General features: G+C 38.0%; 1 protein-coding gene across 2 annotated transcripts in view; it reads left to right on the forward strand.

The window, feature by feature from the left end:
- The window catches only part of MICU3 (mitochondrial calcium uptake family member 3), a 73,373-nt gene extending 60,030 nt beyond the window's left edge, over nt 1-13,343 (forward strand). For both annotated transcript variants that reach the window (XM_045821676.1, XM_045821677.1), the window contains 6 exons: nt 1,325-1,425; nt 1,839-2,010; nt 5,834-5,942; nt 8,072-8,229; nt 9,312-9,380; nt 11,047-13,343. In XM_045821676.1, the coding sequence (XP_045677632.1) occupies nt 1,325-1,425; nt 1,839-2,010; nt 5,834-5,942; nt 8,072-8,229; nt 9,312-9,380 (609 nt within the window). In that variant the 3' untranslated portion in view covers nt 11,047-13,343. The remainder of the gene's footprint in view (nt 1-1,324; nt 1,426-1,838; nt 2,011-5,833; nt 5,943-8,071; nt 8,230-9,311; nt 9,381-11,046) is intronic.
- Nucleotides 13,344-22,149: the final 8,806 nt, after the last annotated feature.

The raw sequence follows: 22,149 nt of genomic DNA on the forward strand, positions 1-22,149 counted from the left end.
AGTGAGATCAAGTTGATCTCTATAGAGATCAACTCATAGAGAGAAGGATGACAGCTAAGGTGGAGGGAGGTCAGGGTGTGGAGGGACTGAGCAAAAAGGAAAAAGGACTCGTGGACACAGACAACAGCATGGTGATTGCAGTGCAAGGAGGGGGGCATAAGGGTGCTAAGTGGTAATGGAAAAAATACAATAAAAAATTTTTTAATGTAAAACAAAGCTACCAAAATTTAGAGTATGGGAGAGGGGGAAACAACTGATCCTTTATAGAGAAGTATATGCTTTCTATTTCTTATGTTTTTTTATGGAGTACTTATTGTTAGAATTCTGGCCAAGAAGTAATACAGTTCATATATGTCCCTTTTAATAAAGTGATAGTTATTATTTGACCTCTTAATTTTCTTGTATTTCCAGGAGAATATATTAGAGGGGTAAAATTATGTGAAATTTATCATTTTTTACCTGAGTTTTTAAGATAGAAATGAGTTGATGGCCAAATGAAGAAGGGAGGGAAGAAAAAGAAGGAATGGAAAAGACAGGGAGGGAGGGTGGTAGGAAGGGAAAAGAAAGGAAAAACCTATAAAGCTACATAAAAAGACTGAATGAAGATTTCCCATAGGTCATTGAACTTTATAAGGACTCTAATTGACCTATTTTAAGAATATACTTGTTGGAACTTAGTTTATCAAGTTGAGTGGGAAAGGAAAAACCCTCTGGAATTTTTCAAAAAATAATGTAAGACTTTAAAAAAAAAGCCATTATAGATGATGTAAATGCCAAAGTAATACTACTGTCGTTTCTCTTTCAAAATGTAAGTTCCATAAATGTGGACTACAATAAAACCCTCATGTTGGAGGGGGTGACTTTGTAGAGCTTGAGACCATTCCTTTGTCAGTCTGTATGCTCAATAAATCTGAAGAATGTGCCTCTTTCAGACATCTTAAAAAAATATTTTCAAGTTGTATAAGAAAATCTATACTATACATTGCTTAAGTAAAAATGAAATAGATGATTACTAAAGGAGTTTAACTATTTTAGATAATTTAAAATATAGATACCCTATATGCATCATTTGAGGTAGAAAACTTCCTAAAGTATATAATCATATTTTTAAAAAATTTTTGAGGATAAAGGTAGATTTTATTCATCTAACTTCAAACTTCATTTTAACTGTAATGGCATTTATTAATACAGCCTTATGCTTTTCATTCTAATAGTATATTTGTATTTTAGATACTTATGTGTTGATAACATTCTTTGGGGATATCAGGTATCCCTATCCTGTTCATTTATTGCAGCTAACCTTTAAATTGTAATTTTTTTAAAGCGTGCTGATGACATTACGAGTTTAGTAACAGATACTACACTTCTTGTACACTTTTTTGGAAAAAAAGGAAGAGCTGAGCTGAACTTTGAAGATTTTTATAGGTGAGCTTAATTTTTGTATTTGCATTGGAGAAAATGTTAACATGCTAACGTCAGAAAGGTCTTTAGAATCGTCTAGTGCAGTGATACCTCTTTGCTGTTTCCATCCACCTTAACAACCGTCCACTTCTAGCGGTACCTGTAGGCCAGTGGTTTTATTGCTCAGGCTAATAGGAAGGTACTGACGGATAAAGAATGTCTGGACGTCTGGATCGTTACTTCCTGTGAATTCAGAAGCCCCGCAGCAGACACTGGACACTGCACGCCGACTGCTGTAAGTGTCCTCCCGACTCTGCAGGGTGCTGTGGTGACGCCCCGCTGACAGGCGAAGATGCCAGAGGCCCGAGAGGCTGAGCACCATCTGTCTCCTTCTCTCTGCATTCATCTGATTCACTCTCTGTGTGTTTCTGTCGTAGGTTCATGGATAACCTTCAAACAGAAGTTCTAGAAATAGAGTTCCTTTCCTACTCTAATGGGATGAATACTATCAGTGAAGAAGATTTTGCTCATATTCTTTTACGATACACAAATGTGGAAAATACGTCAGTATTTTTGGAGAATGTGCGCTACAGTATACCTGAAGAAAAGGTATCTAATCCCCCATATTTATTTCGTTACATATTTCATTATCTTGTTATTTTACAGGTTTATAAAATATATTGTCCTTTGTCCTTTTGCCCATCTGTGGATTAATAGATACTTTGGATATACTTCATTTCTTCCTATGTATTCTAAGCATTCTGGCTAAATTTTAAAAATTCATTAATTTAAAATTCTGGATAGATATTCATATTTTCCTCAGGTATACTAAAAACCATTAAGGTTATTGTTTTATTCAGATTATGAATATCATTTTTCTGGAGAATTCTGCCTAGCTGTATGCTTTGACTTCTACGTAAACATCAGCTCATACAAAGCAGTTTATGTTGACATCACTTCAGTCACACTTGATTCATTTCTGTAATATTCTCGGTAAAAGGCCATTTGAAGATGGCCAGTGATGAGTGAGTGATCTTATCAGCAGTTGAAGTGAGGTCTTTCAAAGCGTTTGGATGGCATGAATGGTTAAGAACCTGGAACAACTGACTGTCTATTTGTCTGGCCGCAAGTGTTTTGTCGGCAGTTCTGAGCAGTCATGCATTATCTAGTGGTCTTTGAATGCATCGTTGCAACCAAATAGAACTGGTGTTACGAGTACCCTTCAAGCATGGGATGTTTGGGATATATTGCCTTCTGTGTGTGTTTGTACAAGGATCAAGTTCATCTGTCCAAGAAAAACTTGCAAATAGCTTGGCTTTGTTTAAAATGGCTACACGGTGACAGCGCTAACAATTCTTCATGTCCCCTAAGGAATGAGATAAAAGGACCTGCTGCATTTGGCCATTAATTTTACATCACCCCGTGATTAGAAGTCTTTTATCTGTATTACATGTTGAGCTGAATTTTTCTGATTCATAAACACTTCCCTAATAAAAAAGTATTGGAAGTTGAACTATGTCAAACTATTAGGGTATTTTTAGGACCTTAAAGAATCTGCCTTTTTTATTCTTTCATCTTATAGAAACTTACAGAAATCTATAACTCAAAAAGTTTAATTCCAGGGTGAAAAGTGTATGAGACCTCTTTGTGTTATTTTTGGAACTATTTTTCACATTTAAAATTGTTTCAAAATAAAACTTTTAGGTTCAATTCAGCTTCTTTCTTATTTTTTAATTTTTTTATTGTTGTTCAATTACAGTTGTCCTTGTTTCCCCCGTTACTCCCCCCTGTCCTACCCACCCCCCACCCCCTGCATTCAGTCCTCTCCCTCCTCAGTGTCTCTGTCCATGGGTCCTTCATACGTGTTCCTTGATGACCCTTCCCCTTCTTTGCCCCATTACCCCCTCCTCCTTGCCCTCTGGTCACTGTCAGTTTGTTCTTTATTTCCATGTCTTTAGTTCCTTTTTGCTCATGTGTATGTTTTGTTCATTAGGTTCCACTTTAGGTGAGAACATATGGTATTTGTCTTTCACTGACTGGCTTATTTCACTTAGCGTAATACTCTCCAGAGTTCCTTCTTATTTGGAGTTTAGTACATACAGAATTCTTGGTTGACAAATTTTTTCTTTCAGCAACTGAAGTATCCTACTCAGTTCTGGCCTCCATGGTTTCTGATGAGAAATCAGCTGTTAGTCTGATTGGGGATCCTATTTATGTGAAGACTCACTTTTTTCCTACTGCTTTTAAGATTATCTTTGGCTTTGGCTTTTGACAATTTGAGTACAATGTATTATCATGTGGGTCTTCTTCATTTTTTGTATTTGGGGTTTGTTGAGTTTCTTGGATTTGTAAAATGACATATGTCATCACATTTGTGAGGTTTTCAACCATTAGTTAGCTAACTGTTCCTCCTGCCTCTTTCTCTCTTTTCCTTCTGGAAGTCCAATAGCACATATACAACTTAGTACATTGATGGTATCCCCAGGGCCCTTAGGATCTGTTCACTTTTCTTCCTTCTTTCTTCTCCTCGTGCTGAGTAATTTCAGTTTTCCTAATTTAAGTTCAGTGTTTCTTTCGTTTGCTGGCTCAGATCTGCTTTTGAATGTCTCTAGCCAGTTTTTCATCTCAGTTATTGTGCTTTTCAGCTCCAGAATTTTTTTTGTTTCTTGTTTTACAGTTTCTTTTTCTTTATTTTATTCATACATAGTTCTCCGGATTTCCTTTAGTTCTTTGCCCATGATGGTTTCCTTTAGCTCTTTTGAGGATATTTAAAGCAGTGTATTTAAAGTTTTTGTTTTTCAGTCCAGTCTGGGCTTCCTCAGAGTTGATTTCTATTGACTTATTTTTTCCTGCGAATATTTCTGATCCTTTGTATGTATCGTAATTTTTGCTAAAAACAAAACATTTTGAATGTTATAGTGTAGTAACCCTGGAAATCAGATTCTCCCTGCAGTTGTTCATTTGTATTCTCTGTCATGTGCAGTCACTAAAGGTTCTGTTCCGTTATCTTAGTGCTTAACCAGAGAACGGATAGAGATTTCCTCAAATGCCCAGAAGCAGAAAGAAAAAAATATAGTACTCTTCCTGAAATTATTGACATTTTTGTTTACACTTTGCTTAAAAATGTTTCATCCTCCTGGTTTTCACTTTTACCAGCACTGACACGACACCCTGGCACTGACACTGGTGCTGGCAGCTGGTCGCAGCGTGAACTGATTCAGGAGCAGAGCGGTGGCCAGGCTCCCAGCACAAGTCTCCCACCTCTGCACCAACCCCTCCTCCTGGTCCCGCCTCCCTCACTGGCTTCCCCTCTGGGAAACGGGACAGGTGGGACTGAGCCAGAAAGCAGAATTCAGGTTTGGAATAGCCAATCCTGAGTATAAATAAAGAGAAAAAAATATGAAAAGAAAAGACACTGAGGATTTTCCTTGCAGATAAAGAGGGATTGTAATTGAAGTGGAACTAATGTATACCAAGATTTGGTCTTATTATTTTGATAAGAAATTGATAATAAATACTATCTTGACAATAATCACTTAGTACTTGGCTTATATGAAATCAGACTCCCTGTGCCCCTCTATTCAGGTTGGAAATTGGTAAGTCTACATGAGCTCTGGGCCCTCTGCTCTTTTCAGTATACTCTTCCTTTCAGTTACTGATTTTACTGGGAATGCGTTTATTAAATATAGCTCTTCATGGCCACGTTTGTATTATCTGAGGTATGTGGTGTTAGTTTAAATAAGTTTCCTGTTTAAGTCAAGTAATAGTAGTGGCAGTGATGGCCATTCATGTAAATGGTGTTCCAGAGCCCTTCCTGCGACCCACACAGGCCCCGGGGTGGGCCTCCCAGGGTGGGCCTCCCGGAGTGGCAGCCGTGCAGCCGCTGGCCCCCCTGCTGTCCCGGCATTTCCCCCCCCCCAAGCGGAGACAAGGGAACATGCTCTGCTGTCGGCTGATTTTGACTTTGCTTTGTCATTCATTGTAAAGACATTAATAACCACAATATGATGCTGAATTATACTTAAGGAGTACATGTACAGGGGACATTATTTTAGGTGTTTTTTTTACTTTTTTTCCTTTGTCATCACATTTACTTGGAGGATTTAAACAATTCAGGCCTGAAATACAGAGTTTTCAAAATTGAAGATTTTTTATCCATTTTTATTGTAGCAATTTTTTTGGAACTTCACGTTGATATGACAGTATTTTTTAAGTATTCTCGCCTAGTGTTGCCGACAGTAGCATCGCTGTGCAATAGGAAAAAATCTGAGTGGACTTTACACTCCATTGGAGAAAGGTTCCGAATGTGCCCTGGAAATGTTTACTTGCAAGATATATTGCACATGTTTAATCTATTTATTTTAGTAAGTGTAGATAACTTATTTTAATAAATTTGGCAGTACTAAAATGTACTTATATTCTCACAATACAGGGCATCACATTTGATGAATTCAGGTCATTTTTCCAATTTCTGAACAACCTAGAAGATTTTGCCATAGCCCTGAATATGTATAACTTTGCAAGTCGTTCCATAGGGCAAGGTAAGTAACAACCATTTTTAAAAATTAGCAGCAAAAACTAATCCTACATTGTCCTGAGGGCTTTGACAGCAAATTAATTAGATATATCATATTAGCCATCGACTTGCCTGAAAGTTTGCTGTGTACGTCAATGGGAAATCTGTTTTCCCTAAGCAGCGTTTAGGGAAATGTGCTAGACTTGTATATTAACAGTGCAATATACAGATGACGTATCACAGACTTGTACGCCCGAAACCTATATGATCTTATTAACCAATGTCACCCCAATAAATTCAGTAAATAAAATATAAAAATAAAATTTATTATCACCCTTCATCTCACATTATGGGGAAAAGTTAAAGATGTTTGTAAAAGTTCAAAGAGAGCAAACCTCATGGCCACTCAGTCGCATTGAAGGATGTGTGTCTTCTGACAGAAAAGCCAGCTGGTCGTGCCTCAGGCGTCCTTGTGGGATGATGCGCATATAACCCGCAGTCCCTGGCTCGGAAACCTGAATTTTGTCAACAGAGTCCCCTCTTAGCTATGGACTTACATTAGCCGCATTTTAAGAGCAGTATATAAAATCGAATGTTGATTTTGCTCACTGTGTGAAGACACACAGTGGTCATAGAACTCAGTGTTAACCTCAGGACCAGCCCTGTCCTCCCCTGTAGGTAGACTGACAAGTCAAGTCCTTCGTCTAGGGTTCCGTGGCTGCGACTGCTTCCCCCCCTCCCCCAGGGCGGTGTCCTTTTTAGACACTCACGCCACGTGAGGACTTTCTGCTCACGTCTGTGAGGTCATGTGACCTGTGTCTGCCATCACCTCATAAACGCCATTTCCCAAATGTCACCTGAGGGGACAGTCTTGTCGTTTTATTGCCAAGTTCTGGGGAGAAGCCCAGCTGCAGCCCCTAAATCCTAATGTTGGTTCTCTTCCCAAAGCACCGAGACTGAATCCCTCACATGGCTTCATTCGTTTACTCATTGAGGAAGAGAGACCTGAAAATTTGTCTTACTTCACCCTTTGCCCAGTCTAGATTTTCAAACAGAGCGTCTTCTCAACTCAACCCACTTTACTGTTTTAAAACCCAAACCTTTGGGAACGCTGCCTTCCCAGACCAGCGTTCACTACCACGGTAAACCTACCGACCAACCACAAAGGAAAAGAAGTCTGCTTGCCTGGTTCAGAGTGGACAGTGGTTCTTCCACTTTGTGCAAGTGGGGAATGGGAAAAACCAATTGTGTCCTAGGACCTTGAAGGTACTAGGAATATATCTGTCTCTTCCTCTCCTATTGTTACTACTGGCACACTAATCCAGATCTGGTATTCCTGCCAAAGCCCACCTTCTTCTCCAGTATTTCCTAGGCAACTCACAGAGTAATCTTTCTAGAACACAGATTAACCTTTCTGTGGCATGGCTGCTGTGGAAAAGTCTTCAGCTCCCAGCTGCCTGCTGCAGGATGCACAGGTTCCTCTCCGCAGTCCCTGCACAGAGCAGCTCCAGCTCCTCTGTGTCCAGGCTGCTCGTTGTTATCTGAATGTGCGTCATCTACCTCCCACCCCCTCCACGCCTTTGCTCATGTCATCCCCTCCTCTGTCATCACCTCCTCTGTCATTTCTCTCACCCACAAGCTGAAGTCTTCTGTCCTTCAGGGCTCAGCTCACATACAAAGTTGCAGCCTTTCCTGATCACTGGGGTTCTCTCTCCTTTCCCTACCCCACACCACCCACTGGGTGATCGCTCATTTCCAGATCTTCGTAGCACTTCGTTGGTACGCTAGCGTGGTCCTTTGTAATGATTATTTGGGCGATGAGTCCTGTCTCATCTCCCGTCAGGACTGTCAGTTTCTGGAGAACTTACTTATCTTAATAACCTCTAAAATATCTGTTGCTGATAGTAGGTGCTCATTAAATATTCATTGACTATGATTGCATTATTAAACTAAGATAAACCTATTCTTGGCTCTTTAAATTAAAACTGCAAATGATTTTTGTTCCCTAAAAGATGACATGATTAATGAAAAGTCATGTTGCATAAGATCATGACTGTATTTATTAAAAAACTTCTTCTATAACCTTTCTAGTAATTAAGGCATATTATAAAAATAATGTCAATGACTTACTCCTTTTCTGTAACATTTATCCAGATGAATTTAAGCGTGCTGTCTATGTAGCTACTGGCCTCAAACTTTCACCACACTTAGTGAACACAGTCTTCAAGATTTTTGACGTTGACAAAGATGATCAACTAAGCTATAAAGAATTTATTGGAATTATGAAAGACAGACTCCATAGAGGATTCCGGGTAAACCTATAAATTTTAAGTCTATTGATACTGTTTTTTTAAACTGAAAGAAAAAAAAATCCATCTAAGTTTCAGAAACAATTTATATAAATTTTTAAGGATATAAACATGAAATGTTATATTTGAAAAGAAAAATGTAAGGCCCTACCTACTTTCAAAAATAAGGTGAAGTGATAAAATGTAATGCTTTTTTGAAATATAAAATCAATATGAATTTTATTAACACTTTCATATTCAAGTAGTTTAATGTCTTCATCCCAATTTGTGGAGGGAAGTATTACCAAATATTTTTGATTAATCCATTCTGCACACTGGCTTTGAAACTTATTAGTATACAAGGAAATATCACTGTTTCTCATTTTATATGATGTGGGTTTCCACTGGGCAACTTGAGGTACTTAAAGTCACGGCGTACTCAGTACTTTCTTTTTTGTCTGTTGAACCATGCATTCTGTTAACAGCTTACACTGTAAAGTAATTATGAGGAACTCAGTGATTTTTTTCTCAGAAATATGTTTTAAAGAATGCAATGTAGTGTGAGTCAATAAATGTTTACATATCTAACATATTTGTGGATGGTGTCACAAATGGAAAAAGAAAAAAAATTCTATTAACAGCTAGAATGTGCAGTCTTCCCTCTTTAGTAAGAATACCCCTACGCATTATACATTTAAAAAGAAAAGAAGTTATATATATAAAAAGTCAGTATTCATCTTGGACAGTGCTTTTAAAGATCTTTAATGATTTTTTAAAATCCAAGCAGTCTTGGTAAAGATACTGTGTACTGAACTGCCCCCTAGTGGTTAGTTGTTAACATTTGCGATGATGGCTCCAATACCTGAAAGGGCATACGGTGAAAATCGTCTGTTCCCCAAAATGTTCCTCTGAACATTTTCTCTTCCTCTGAAATGTTCCTCAGACATCTTAGGGTAGCAAGGTCAAGTTAAGATATAAACTATGCTGTAACTTCTGACTGTATTTCTCACTTAGGTGTTGTATGGTTTTTTTTCCCTGTATTTAGTGCATACCTGTAGTCCCACAAATTCTATTTACATTTGCATTTTTAATCCTCTCTCCCACAGGGTTATAAAACAGTTCAGAAATATCCCACTTTCAAGTCCTGTCTGAAGAAGGAACTGCACAGCAGATAAGTATGTTAGCTTCTCTGTCTAAAATTGCTCAGTAGCAGTAAAGAAAGGGCCATAACCTGTTTTTCTGCTCTGATATTTAGGAAATAGCTGAGAGAAATACAATTCATATTTAATTTTTAGGTCACTAATTCAATTTAAGAATTACTTTTTAAATGATTTTATTTTAGACCCGTAATTCAGTTCAAGAACTAGTCGTTATAACAGCACTACTTTGTCACTGGTAAGGCGTGATCTAAAAATAAACCGGGTAAAATACGCATCCACCTGGAATTCTCCTGAAATGTCTTGATTGAGAATTATTCTGTTTAACCTTCAGCTCTGTATCCAGGTAGATACAAAATAATCACACCAGACTGGGCTTTTATAATCTAGGATCAGTAACATCAAGGAATATTTATTACCATTTTTTAGGATTATGATCCCAAACGTCTGCTACAGTAATGGCACCTGATGATTTCAGTGCTATTTCATGTGCGTGACTCTGTATGGGGTGGGGTGCTCTTCCCCGTGCAGAACCCCGTTTCACCTTCACAGGTGTCCCACTTAACAGCCCAGAGAGGAGAGGCCTAAAGAGCCATTTGCCCAGCATGCTCTAGTAAGTCACAAACTCGGGTCTGAGCATCCTTCTGTCTGATGGCAGAGCCACCTTCTCTATTATTTTTTAAACTGTCACTGTAGAACAGCATCAGTGAGGAAGAAACAGGAGACCCGTTCAGTTCGTATCAACCCAGAGAAGTGTCTCAGACTTGATGCTCATCTCCAAAATGAGGGTTTCGTTCTCCTTTTCTCTTCTAAAAGTCAACTGCACCTGTAACATTTTGGTCAGTTGTGGGTTCCAATTAGTTCTCTATTTGCAGGTTTCATTCATTCATACATGTTTGCAAATGTATATTTCTTGCTGTTTTTCTCAAGCTTGAAATATTTATATTTGTATATAGCAGTATTGCCAAAGAGACTCCAAAGGATATCAATGCATATTATTCTTTAAAAAAAGTTTCATCAAATAAGTTACAGAAATACAATAAACATAGTTAAAGAGGTTCCTTCCCCCTTAGAACTTACAGGATCTTATTATGCTACCATGCATTTGTCTCTCTAAAAGAAAACAGCAGTATTCCATATTTTGCAAAGTAGCTTTGAGACCTAGCGTTTTGTGGAACCCATCTCGGGAGATGCTAGTCTAAAATGCTGAGTGGCAAGTGGGTTTATGTATTTACATAAGGTGGTAACTATTTTGATTGAGCAAACAAAAGGTCTTCCTAATCTCTGTTTTAAAGAACTTGATACTGCCCTGTAAGGAATTTACATATTAAAAAAAGTAGGACCTTACAATTTGTATGTTCACGCCAGTACTGTTGCCAACTAACTTGTCCTACTGTCACACCAACACTATTGATTGTCTGCAGTAGCACAGAGAACCATAGACTAAAATGACTACATTTATCATAGACCTTTATCAGACTGATGGTTAGACAAGTTACTAAACAAAGCACTGAACTTTTAAATTGAAGGGAATATTTTATAATTTAGTCTTTTATCCTTATATTTTCTGTTGGGTATTTTACCTTACTGTTTCATATTATTATCAGAGTAATATTTGATTAATGCCATCACCTGAATTTCATTCTAAATAAATACTGCTTTTATATGTATATTTTTGAATTAGGTACCTGTAAAGCAAAGTTTAAAGGATTATCTACATGACAAATGCAAGAAGCCAAAATTTCAGAGAACAGAAGCAGGTCTGAGGTCAGAACTTGCAAAAATGCAGGAAAAGGTGAAATGCTAATTACAATCTTTTCTTGAACTGAATTCTTGAACATAAGACAGATAAAATGCATCTTCTTACTAACTACAAAGGTTATGTGTTACCAGGTTAAGCTTTTGCCTCGATTTACTGAACTCTGCACTTTTTCATTCCTTTCAGAAGTATATAGATACTTCCAATGACTATGTAAGAATGTATTTTAAATATTTACATAATAAATATGTATTAGAAATTTGTCTAATTTCAAAATAACATATGACTCCTGGAATCTAGATCACTTAAAAATGAACAATGACATATTTTCTTGGTTTTAGACTGTGAACTTATTTTAAGAAAATAAAGGGTCTTAGAATTGTTGATAAATCCCTATTATTTATTTTTAGTTACATTGAACGTGTTTTGAAAAACTAATAGAAGATACTATACAATATGATGGTTTACACTGTACTTTTAACTTTTAAAAGTACTTAATATACATTGTTTGAATCACATAAAGTTTTTTAAAAGTTTTTATTTATCAAAGTCAACAGAGAATGTCTGGTATTCTTTTATGTATACAGTAAAGAAATTGAATGTAGATATTTTTTGTTCAAAAACCAGTCATGCACTGATGGTGGAATGGCGGTGATTGTGGCAGGAGCCTCTGTCATTGTCCCTGTTTAACATGGCGCCGCTCCTGACGGCAGGTGGCGCGTGTTAGTGACGCTATGAGAACAGCATCACACAGGTCCGCAGCTCACTGCGCATCGTTCGCAGTGTCTGCAGCATCAGGCTGAGTACCGTGAGAGACTGATACGAAGTGGTTTAAAGACTTAGGCAAATATTAGATAGAAGCTAACATTTTGTTTCTTGCAAAAGGACCACCTGCAAAAGTAATGCCAAATAGTAATAATGAATAATTTAATATAATTCATTACTTCAAAATAATAAAAGAGAAAAGAAAAACTTTCTATTAAAAAGTAATAAAGTTAGATTCTCACTTGGAGGAAAATTTGGTAGTACTTAATGGAAATTTGTTCAGTTAAAAAGTTTCATTTATAAAGCGATATTGTACAAAGGTAGAACAATGAATTTAAATTAATATGTGAATGTATTATATGAAGATAGGTTCATTTATCTTCTTTTCCAAGATGTATTTAATGTACAGTGCATACACTCCAGCTATTACCTTGCTTTTGCTTATCAAAATAAGAAATTCTGACTTTGTTTTTATAAGTTATTAAATGTGAAATTGATAGCTGTGCATCAGCCTATTTATAAAAGTAATGTTATTTCCAAGAAAAATGTTATTAGCATTTACTATGTATTTGACTTTTTACATTCTTTATCTGATATTATTTATTACATTGGTATAGAAATATGATTCATAAATTTGAGGATTCTGTATAGTATAAGTAGTTCATCTGCTTTCAAGGTTGATTCAGTCCATTGATATGAAAATGCCTGTCCGTTCATCTAACACACCCAGGTCTGTTCACCTTACCGGAAGGTCCTCAACATTACTTGCTCTCTAAAACAACGGAGAAAATGTAATCTGCTTTCATCTTTGATTGTAAACTATCTTGCATACATGGAAAAGTTGTCATTTAGAACAGTCCTATAAATGTACATTAAAAACTAAGCTCATTAAAATTATATATAATTCTGCTATTCTCTCAAGAAATACTATGTATGCAATCTTTATTCTTTATTATGTATCAGAGTGAATGTCCATTCATCTCTCTATAAGACTACAGCATAATATGAAAACAGGAAAAAGTGAAATATTCTAGTCAATTGAAGTGAAAAAGAGTAGTAAATTACCATGATTCCCTACATATTATCACTTACAAACTTTACCCTCTCGTTAAAATGAGAGATTAAAAAAACTCATTGTATTGTTGTTTACATCAATTGAAAAAATTTTAAATGCTTTGAAAATAGTAATGTACTAAACACATGTATGCTGTTATTTATAGTATTTCCTTCTACAAATTGTTCTTTGGACAGATGACACTATACATAAAATTTTAGTATCATACTCTTTACAGAGAGCCTACATGATGAAAGGTTTGTGGTACTTCTCAGAATCATTTAATAGTAAGAAATTCATTTAACATGAGTTCCAGTTTATTGTTTTTATTATAAAATATAATTGTAACACAACCTTACATTCTTACATTATCTTAAAATAAATATAACTGCTCTTGAATCAAGCAACGTAGTACTTTGCCTTAATGTATATCTGTTGACCTCTGAACAAGGTCAACTCCAGACTTTGGCACTGTGTGTTGGTTACCACACCTCCGTCGATCCCATACCCTCTGCTGTAAAAGTGCATGCCAAGGAAATCAGTCTCAGCATTTCCGCAGGCAAATCAATCACAGAGCCAGAAAGCCTCCCAGAGTGTGTAATGGGCATTGATGTTTGGAGAATGTGTCCATTGGTACTGAGAAGCATTTGCAAAGTTTACAAGTGAATTAATAGGGTATCAGCTTTGCTTTACAGAACTGACTGCTCTAATGGCTTAACATAATTAAACCGATACTGGCAGCAGCCCCCTTTGTACTAACGTTGGTTATTTTGTAGGCATCATCTCGTGTAGGTGACTCAGTAATTTACCAGTTTTCAAAATACACTAATCATCCTACTTTTTATAACCATACAATTGATTAACATTTTTACATACGGCTTTTACTTCCAAAGGATGTAAAAATATGAATTACGTAATATTCAGTAGGTATAAAATAAAAAAATTTAAGTGATAAGAAAGCATACTGGTATTTTCTCTTTTTTTATTAGTAGCTCCTAAAATAATGGTATGTCTTGCAGTCAGTCACACCTTAAATTCTGTGAGATATTGTTAAGATGAAAATCACTGCAAAGATGTAACTCTTTACAATTTTATATCTTTACATCACAGTATTTTTGGCACACATCTTAAACTGAGGAATATCTATAGTTATGACTATAAGCACATTCATATACAGTGCTCGTGGAAAGTAAGATTGTTATTATAACAGCGTTCTGGAAAAGGTAAATTTTGTCCAGCGTTGTAAAGGAAGAGAAGGATATATATGTGTATGGGAACTAGAGTGGAGAACGTGAGAAGAGGATGGAGAAGGGATCTGAGTGGGCACAGATTCTTAGAATGGGGACTGACGAGCGAGTTTTCAGAGAACTGAGTTTTAAACGGTGCGACAAAGCAGCAGTGTCCGTCCGCGCTTTCCCCTGCCGGGCTGAGAAGACGACACCATTGGTGCCGGTGTGGGGCAGCTGCCAGGGAAGCCACGCATTTGGATGCCACATGTCTGGAGGGAGATAGAGAAATATCTCAAAGTTTTGACCCAGAATTTTACTTCTGGGATTGTAATATTCCAATACAGTGTATTTATAAATGTGCACATCAAAAATATGCCTGCACAAGGGGATGGTATGTAACTGTGAGTCCATTGATCATGCTGGTGTGAGACGGTGTACGAGATGTTTTTATGGGAACACAGCACGATATGGAAGAGCTGGTGATACGCTTCCGTCTGCATTCAAAACACACTTTCATTGCAAAGAATTATATTTTAATATATCGTTATCAAAGTTACATGCACAATTTGTTAAAAGTCAGAGTTCTGAAGGGTTTAAATAAAATATTGCATTCCTCTTTCCTCATTTCTGCTTCTCAGAAATCTTTCAGCAGTATCCTTCATTACCTGCCTTCGTATTTCAAGATAAGATGCCTGTACCAACATTGCTCGATTGCTCTCACCTTTAGTGTGTCACCTGCTGACTTCCTACAATGGAAGAGGGTGATTCGGGGCTACTATGCAGCCGCCTTCAAGACACACACACCTTTCCCTCCTCCCCTCCTTTCAGTATAGTTAAGCTTAATTTCAGTTCCATGAATCATTACATCATCATCAATGACTGTATTTCCTTTAACATCTTAAACATCTTCTTATATTCCCTAGAGATAATAATTTTCTTTTTAGTTTGCTTAATTTTTCTGTAGCTCTCATTTATTCATCATTATCGCATCCCCAGACTCATCTCCATAACTAAACATATATTGTTGATACATTGTAACATATCGACTAATATGTGAATTTTTATCACAATTTCAGAAATGCCTCCTGGAGCTCTCCATCTCACTGTCCCATCCCAAATGGTGGCGCTCTCGTCCTAATGCGGACCTGCCATCCCGGGATCTCCCTGCCATCACTTTTGCCCTCCTCTTCTCCCAGGTCTTTCCCTTTTCATTTTTTTTAAGTGAAGCTCAACCCTACATATTTCCTGAGAAATAAATGTTAGAGGTCTCGTATGCCAAAAATGCCTTTATCCTACTCCTCCGCTTGGGTAACAGTTTTGAACTTCGAACTTTCAAAACATTGTCCCATTGTTTTCCAGCTTTTAGTGTTGTTCTCAAAAAATCATGTGCCATTCTAATTCCTGACCTGTTTTTTTTTCTTTTCAGGAAACTCGTAGCATCTACTATTGTAAAAGTTCAAGTTAATATAACTTGGTAAAGGTCTTCTACTCAACAATTCTATTGGGCACTCAGTAGTCTTTTGAGTCTGAAAAAAATGCAGCATTTAGTTTTGTTGAAAAAAAAGGTAATTATTTCTTTGAAAACTTCCTCTTTTTTCTGTTTTCCCTGTCCAGTTTTTCTTGATCTCCCATTTCAGGTTTTCCCTGCATTCTGAAAGTAGAGCATCCCTGTAAACCTTTTGATAGCTGAAAGGGCATAAAGCAAAGAGTAATGTTGCTTTTTCTGAAACTTCACGTTGTCACTTCACTTTTATGAAAGACCTACATTAGTACCTGTTTTCACCAGCCAAAACCAATCCTAAGAGAATTTTCACCTAAAAAGGAAGCCATTACTGTACTAACAGGGGTCTTCCGTAGAAGCAAAGTGGTGTAACACGAACTTTGGGAAGTGGGGGATGCTTGGAATCACACACTGAATCTCCTATACTCGTTCTTGTAATTTTTCTTCTCTTTTCTTCTTAGTGTTCTTCTTCTTGTCTTTTTAAAAGAATTCTTGAGATTTCTTGAGAACCTTTTTACCTTTTACCAATTGAGTTTTTATTTATTCCATCATACTTTTACATTTTTTCTCTGAATTAACCTTTTATCTCTTTTTTTTTCTTTAGTATATTCAGTAGCTTTTTTTATTCTCCTCTGATTATTAACTTTAGCATCTTTGATGTCTCCTTCAGCTTCGTTCATAGCCTTATTCCTTTTTACTGTTTCTCTTTCGGGTATCTCACATTACATGCTTTCCTCATACCATATATCTGGTCATTTTCACTATATGTTCACTTTTTAAAAGAGCACATTGGAAATTCTATGTGCATAGAATGAACTTTCGACTGATGGGTTTCATTTCCTGTGAGAGATCTTAACTAGTAATAATGATAGATCTTTTCTCCTTGGTCAGATTTCTGCTGCCTGGCGATTCAAACTTTAGCTGCTATTTGGTACCCAAGGCCCTTTGCAGCTGGAGCCATAGGTATACTTAGCGAAGGGAGCTATGAGTGTGTATGTTGAAAGAGCTGTTATTGCACTGTTTTGATTGTTTTCACCTCTTTGTTTACTTTTTCAAGAAAAGCACATTTTTTTTCAAAACTTAGGATCTCAGTCTGAAAAACGTGGAAATAAATCATGAAGGTCATGTGTGGGGTGGATTTATTCTCCAAATCGAGTTGGGTTACTTCTTGAAGCAGATGTAGTTTTAAGACCACTGAAAGTCTGAGGGTGATTGTGAATTTATGGAACTATTGCCTGGTGTAAGCTTGGATAGGAGGGTTAGGAGAGGGATGAAGTGACTGATCAAGGACCGTCAGTGGAAATAAGATACGGGATTTAAAAAGTTAAAGATAACAGCCATACTCTCTCACAGAACACTCTGGTGACATTTACCATAAGAGACAACTGTACTTGATTATCAGTCTGATTCAGTATGTCATTTCCTACTGCCTGTTTTCAAGGATGAAACAAGCAGATTAGTGTACTAACAGATCTTAAATGGAGGTAAAAGGAGAGTTTAGGACAGAATGAAAAGCAGTTAGTAAAGATATTTACAGTCTGTGGTATATATACTGCTTTACTCTTTGCAAGGTCTAGGTGCCATAAGAGTTAAAAGTTCAAGCTGAAAAATGTACAAAAAAAAAAACCCTCTGAAAATCTATACTATTTAATGTCATTGCTCTTTGGTGCTAAGAGGTTCTCAAGAAGGTGAGTATCTTATATACCATTTGTGCTGTAATATTTAATTACAATGAGTGTACAGAAGATTAGCTGTCTCAAAGATTCTTTTGAAATCAGATTGCACATCAAAACTGCATTGTGCCCAGCTCAGTAAGCAAATTCGAGAAAGAAGAGAAGGTGATGTCAAGACTTATTGCAAAATGAGCAAATAAAGGAGCAGGATTTGCTTGATGTTCAGCCTATTAAAGCATGAACAAATGTTAGCCTTTGTTTGTCAACTTAAATATGTTTTCCTAAAATTTTGAAGACTCAGTCCATGCAGGGTGCCCTTTAGCCAGGACAGTATTTGTACGTGAGGAATAAAATCAGCAACATGAAAATGCTTAATAGCTTCTACCAGTAGTTCAGTTTCTCATCGTGATTAATTACCACATATGTATGTCCACTAGTAATTCAGATACAGGTATTTTTTAACCTTTTTTGTTATTTTTCTGATCATGAAATTAATACATATTTTTGCTTCCTGATACTCAAGGTTTTAAAAGCTCAGAGGTTAATTTACCTTCTCCTCCAAATTAGCTAGATACCCAAACACAACATATACTGAAGCATTTCTAGTTTCCAGGGGTTTCTCCCTTAAGAAAGAAAAGGTAAAAATAAAATTTAAAATTTCTAATACCCAAGTAGTCAGGGTTGAAGACCAGGTAGGTTCAGGAACCTGAATTGGGTGGGCTTGCTGGAAATAACCAGGAACATAGGTGAGGCTCTTAGGCCAGAGCAACAGAGTTCATAGGTGTGTGAGTTAACAGGTGTTCAGTGTGAGTGTGAGCATGTGTGTATATACATACATATATGTGTAAATGTGTGTGTATATATACACATCATATATATATATATGGGGAGAGAGAGAGAGATTGATCGATTTATTATAAGAAGTGGCTCACGAGATTATGGAAGCTGGCTAGTTCCCAGCTCTGCAGGGGAGCCAGCAAGCTGGAGACACAAGAGAGCTGGTGGTACAGTTCCAGTCTGAGTCTGCCGTCCTGAGGAAAGAGAGCGGGTGGTTTACTTCCCATCTGGAGGCTGGCACACTGCGTACCAAGAAGACAGTGTTTCCGTTCAAAGAAGGCAGGAGGAATTTTATCCTTACTTGGTGGAGAGTCAGCCTTACCTTACTGTTCTGTTCAGGCCTTCCACTGATTGGATATGGTCACCCATGTTAGAGCCATCTGCTTTACTCAGCCTACAGATGCAAATGTTAGTCTCACCCAAAATTCCCGCACAGAGCACCCTGATATTTACCCAAATATCTGGGTACTCCATGGCCCAGTCAGGATGTCACAAAAAATGAATCATCACTGTAGCTTTGTACTATTTTCATCCCATGCAGGAGTAGTTATTCCAGTTAGTCTCACGATCTATGCCTTTTTATCATCTAGGTCATACTACTGCTCAGAAGGTCTTTTCTAGATCCTACATACCATTGTTCCTTTTAAGAATGGAAATTTTTCGCATTAGGTTTTCTATCTGATTATTATTGATGTATAGAAAAGTAGTTGATTTATTCAACAACTTAACTGAACTCTTAAGTTGTTCGGATATTTTTTCAGTTGATTCTCTTGAGTTTTGGGTGGACAGTCATATGCAAATGAAAGTAAATGTGTCCCTGCCATTACTATGGTATTGCTCTTATTTCTGCTTCCTGTGTTACTGCATTGGTCACAGCTTCCAGAACAATGTACAATAGCAGTGACAGCAAACATTTTCTGGTTTCCTGTTTTAATAGGATTATCTCCATTTCAAATTGAGCATAATGTTTTGATATTGATGTAAGGCAAACACTTTATCTTGTTAAGAAAGCATTCTTTACTTCCTGGACTTGGAAGAGTCTGGAAGAACGAATGGGCGTTGAATCATCTCAGATGCCTTTTCCACTTCCAGTGACATGATGATACATTTCCCCAACCTCACCTCCAGGTGTGATGTATCTTCCCTATAGGCTTCTTAATATTACATTCTTCTACATTAGTATAATAAACACTGGTCACGACAGCACATTTCCTTCATTTCGTGGTCTTAGGTAAGTTGACTTCTCTGAATCAGGTTTCTCATCTCTAAACTGGGACTAAAAATTGCATTTTTCCCATGTTACAGGGATTAGATAATTCACATAAATTTACGTAAATGCCTCGCATAATGTCTGGCACATAGAGTTCAACTATTATTATTATTATTACCCAAGGGCTTGAATACAATTAAGTACAGAAAATTGTATTTCCTGTAAGATTTTCTATATTCATGAGTGAGATGTTCCTCATATTTTCTTAAAGAAAATATTTTTAAATTGTTATGTAGGAATCATGGGAAGGAACAATAAAAAGTCATTTTTTTCATGATCTTATTTTAGAACTGCGTTGTTTGTTTACATTCACCTCCTTGAGGGTCAAGTATTGACTCCTCCTCAAAATTCCCGGGGGGCAGGGGACCGGGCCTCGGGGGTCACGTGACCAGGGCGGTTGCGCAAAGCCCGGCATCAGAAGGGCCCCATGCTGTCGGGCCTGGTTAGTATTTGGACGGCAGGAGGCCCGTGTGCTTCTGGTTTAATGTTCAGCAGTCACCATCTTACAAGTCGTCATAGTAATATCGATGAAGTTCTGTAACTGAAGTCAGTGGTTCGGCGGGGCTTGCGCTTGGCGCCTGTGCTCACACACAGTTCTCCACTCCCTCGGAGGGGGTTCTCCGCCACCCTCTCCTTGGCCCAGTCTCACCCTCCGCACCCACGCCCAGTGGCTGCCTCCTCTCTTCACCCACCTTGAAGGGCCTGGGTGCAGTTATGGCTAGGAATGTGGAAGGGTCCAGAACCACAGAGACCGAGGAACACGGAGGCCCTCCTGCCCTAGGCTGGCACTGCACGCCGCACCAGCGGACAGCCAGCCCGGGGCCCCAACCAGCTGCACGCCTCTCCTAAGCCCCGTCCTTAGGGCTTTCTAGTGAGGAGGTTGCAATGCCCCTGGGAGTGGCCTGTCCACTGCGGGTGGGGGCATCAGGCCCCTGGGGAGCAGAGACGTCTGACCGGCCTTCCCCAGGGTTCACCCGGGGATGGTTCATCTGTCCGACAGGGGGCACGGGAGAGAGCCTGGCAGCTGTCGGGCCTGAGCACGTGGCTCCTGAGTCCTGACTCCTGAGTCACGAGATGGGGCCCAGCGCACCGGTGAGGGCCCACCCCCACGCTGAAAGGGTCCCCCAGCTTAAAGCAGTACACCTCGGCTTGCTTCATGCTGGGTGAGATCTCTCCCTCCTCCCCACCGTCAAGAACCTGACTTGTGTAGCCTCTTCTGACCGGCTGGAAGCACTCAGCAGCTGTACAAGACTTACGAAGTCTGTATTCTCAACTGATGCCACTTTTGAGTTAAATGCTCTGATGTTTGCATGTATGTAAAACTGACACTGCACAATATAAAGATGAATGGTAAAGTGCTCATTTAAATTTTTAAGTTTTTACTTTAAATGACATCAAATAGCAAATTAAAAAATTGTGACAGGTTGAGAGAACCAGGGAAGTAAGAAAAAAGCTTTATATTTTAATATCTTAACATTTTTCCTATGTTTTTTTTTTTAACAAAGAGGCCTGTGTTTTCCTTCTGCACTAAGTTCCAAAAACTCCGTGGCCAATCCCTCCCCGGGAAGTGGTGATGGGGCCAGTGCGCAAGGGTGTCTGCGGGTTTGGTGGGATGTAGGATGGTTAAAACCAGGTGAAGGAAACAGGGATAGTTCATGTTATTTGGAAGTGGATATGGATTTTCCAAAAATTATAATGGAGACAATGGGTTTTGTATTAGAAAGCTAAGAGAAAGGAATATTAAGGAGATAACTATGCTGCCTGCAACAAACAAAATTGCATTAGGCTCTAGGAGGTGCATTTGATGTCTAGGGAGCCGTTATGATGAATTACATTTTTAAGTTTCATCAATATGATTAAGGAACTTAACCAAATACCAAATGGGTTTGGTACTTAAGAAAATAAAGATACAAAGTTAACCTTATAACCTCAGTAGAAATCAAATTTATAAAGAACATAGTAAGATGCTATAACATTTTTTTTTACATAAAGCAGAAGCTATTTAGGTAAAGTTGGGGGTTTGAAGGACACGGAACATACTGTTACGACACAGCCAAGGACAACCAGCAAATGGCTGCGATAAGACAGCCTCATCTTGGGACAAACTAGGGAAGGGAATGATAAATGACAGCTGCAAAGAAAAAAAAATACAAGAACTAGCAACTAATGATGCCAGCTTTGTCTTTAATTTACCTAATGCTGGAAAGAATGGGGGTCACCTCGCACTGCAATAGTGAAGAGACACATCATCGCCTCCAAACACAGAAGAATGAGGAGCGCTTCTCTAAGAGCGGCTTGGCACACGCTGGGCCTTAGTGGTTACTGCCTCATCCGAGGTCTCCTACAGGCATTTTCCTTCAGGATGACCACGTGGTTGATGAGCGCTTTTCAGAAAGCAGTCGTCTGAGGGTCTCTGTACTTGAGATCCTGAAACCAATTTCTCATTAAGGTGATTCGTGAAATTTTTCAATTAGATTTCTATGGTATTTTTTAAAAAATCAATTTGGCTTCTACCTTTCAACTAAGTGAATGAGTCAGTGTATCCTTCAGACAGGTGAGGACTTGCATAATTATAAAGTTGAATGATCCTTGGGTGGATTTGAGAAAATGGGCAAAGACAAAAATGCAAAATCCAAGAACACATAATGGTTTCAAAAAAAGATACATTGGAAAATACGCACAAACAGGTGAAACCTATT

The sequence above is a fragment of the Phyllostomus hastatus genome, unplaced genomic scaffold (genome assembly GCF_019186645.2).
Source record: "Phyllostomus hastatus isolate PE091 unplaced genomic scaffold, TTU_PhHast_1.1 phas_scaffold_46, whole genome shotgun sequence".
Classification (NCBI taxonomy): Eukaryota; Metazoa; Chordata; class Mammalia; order Chiroptera; family Phyllostomidae; genus Phyllostomus; species Phyllostomus hastatus.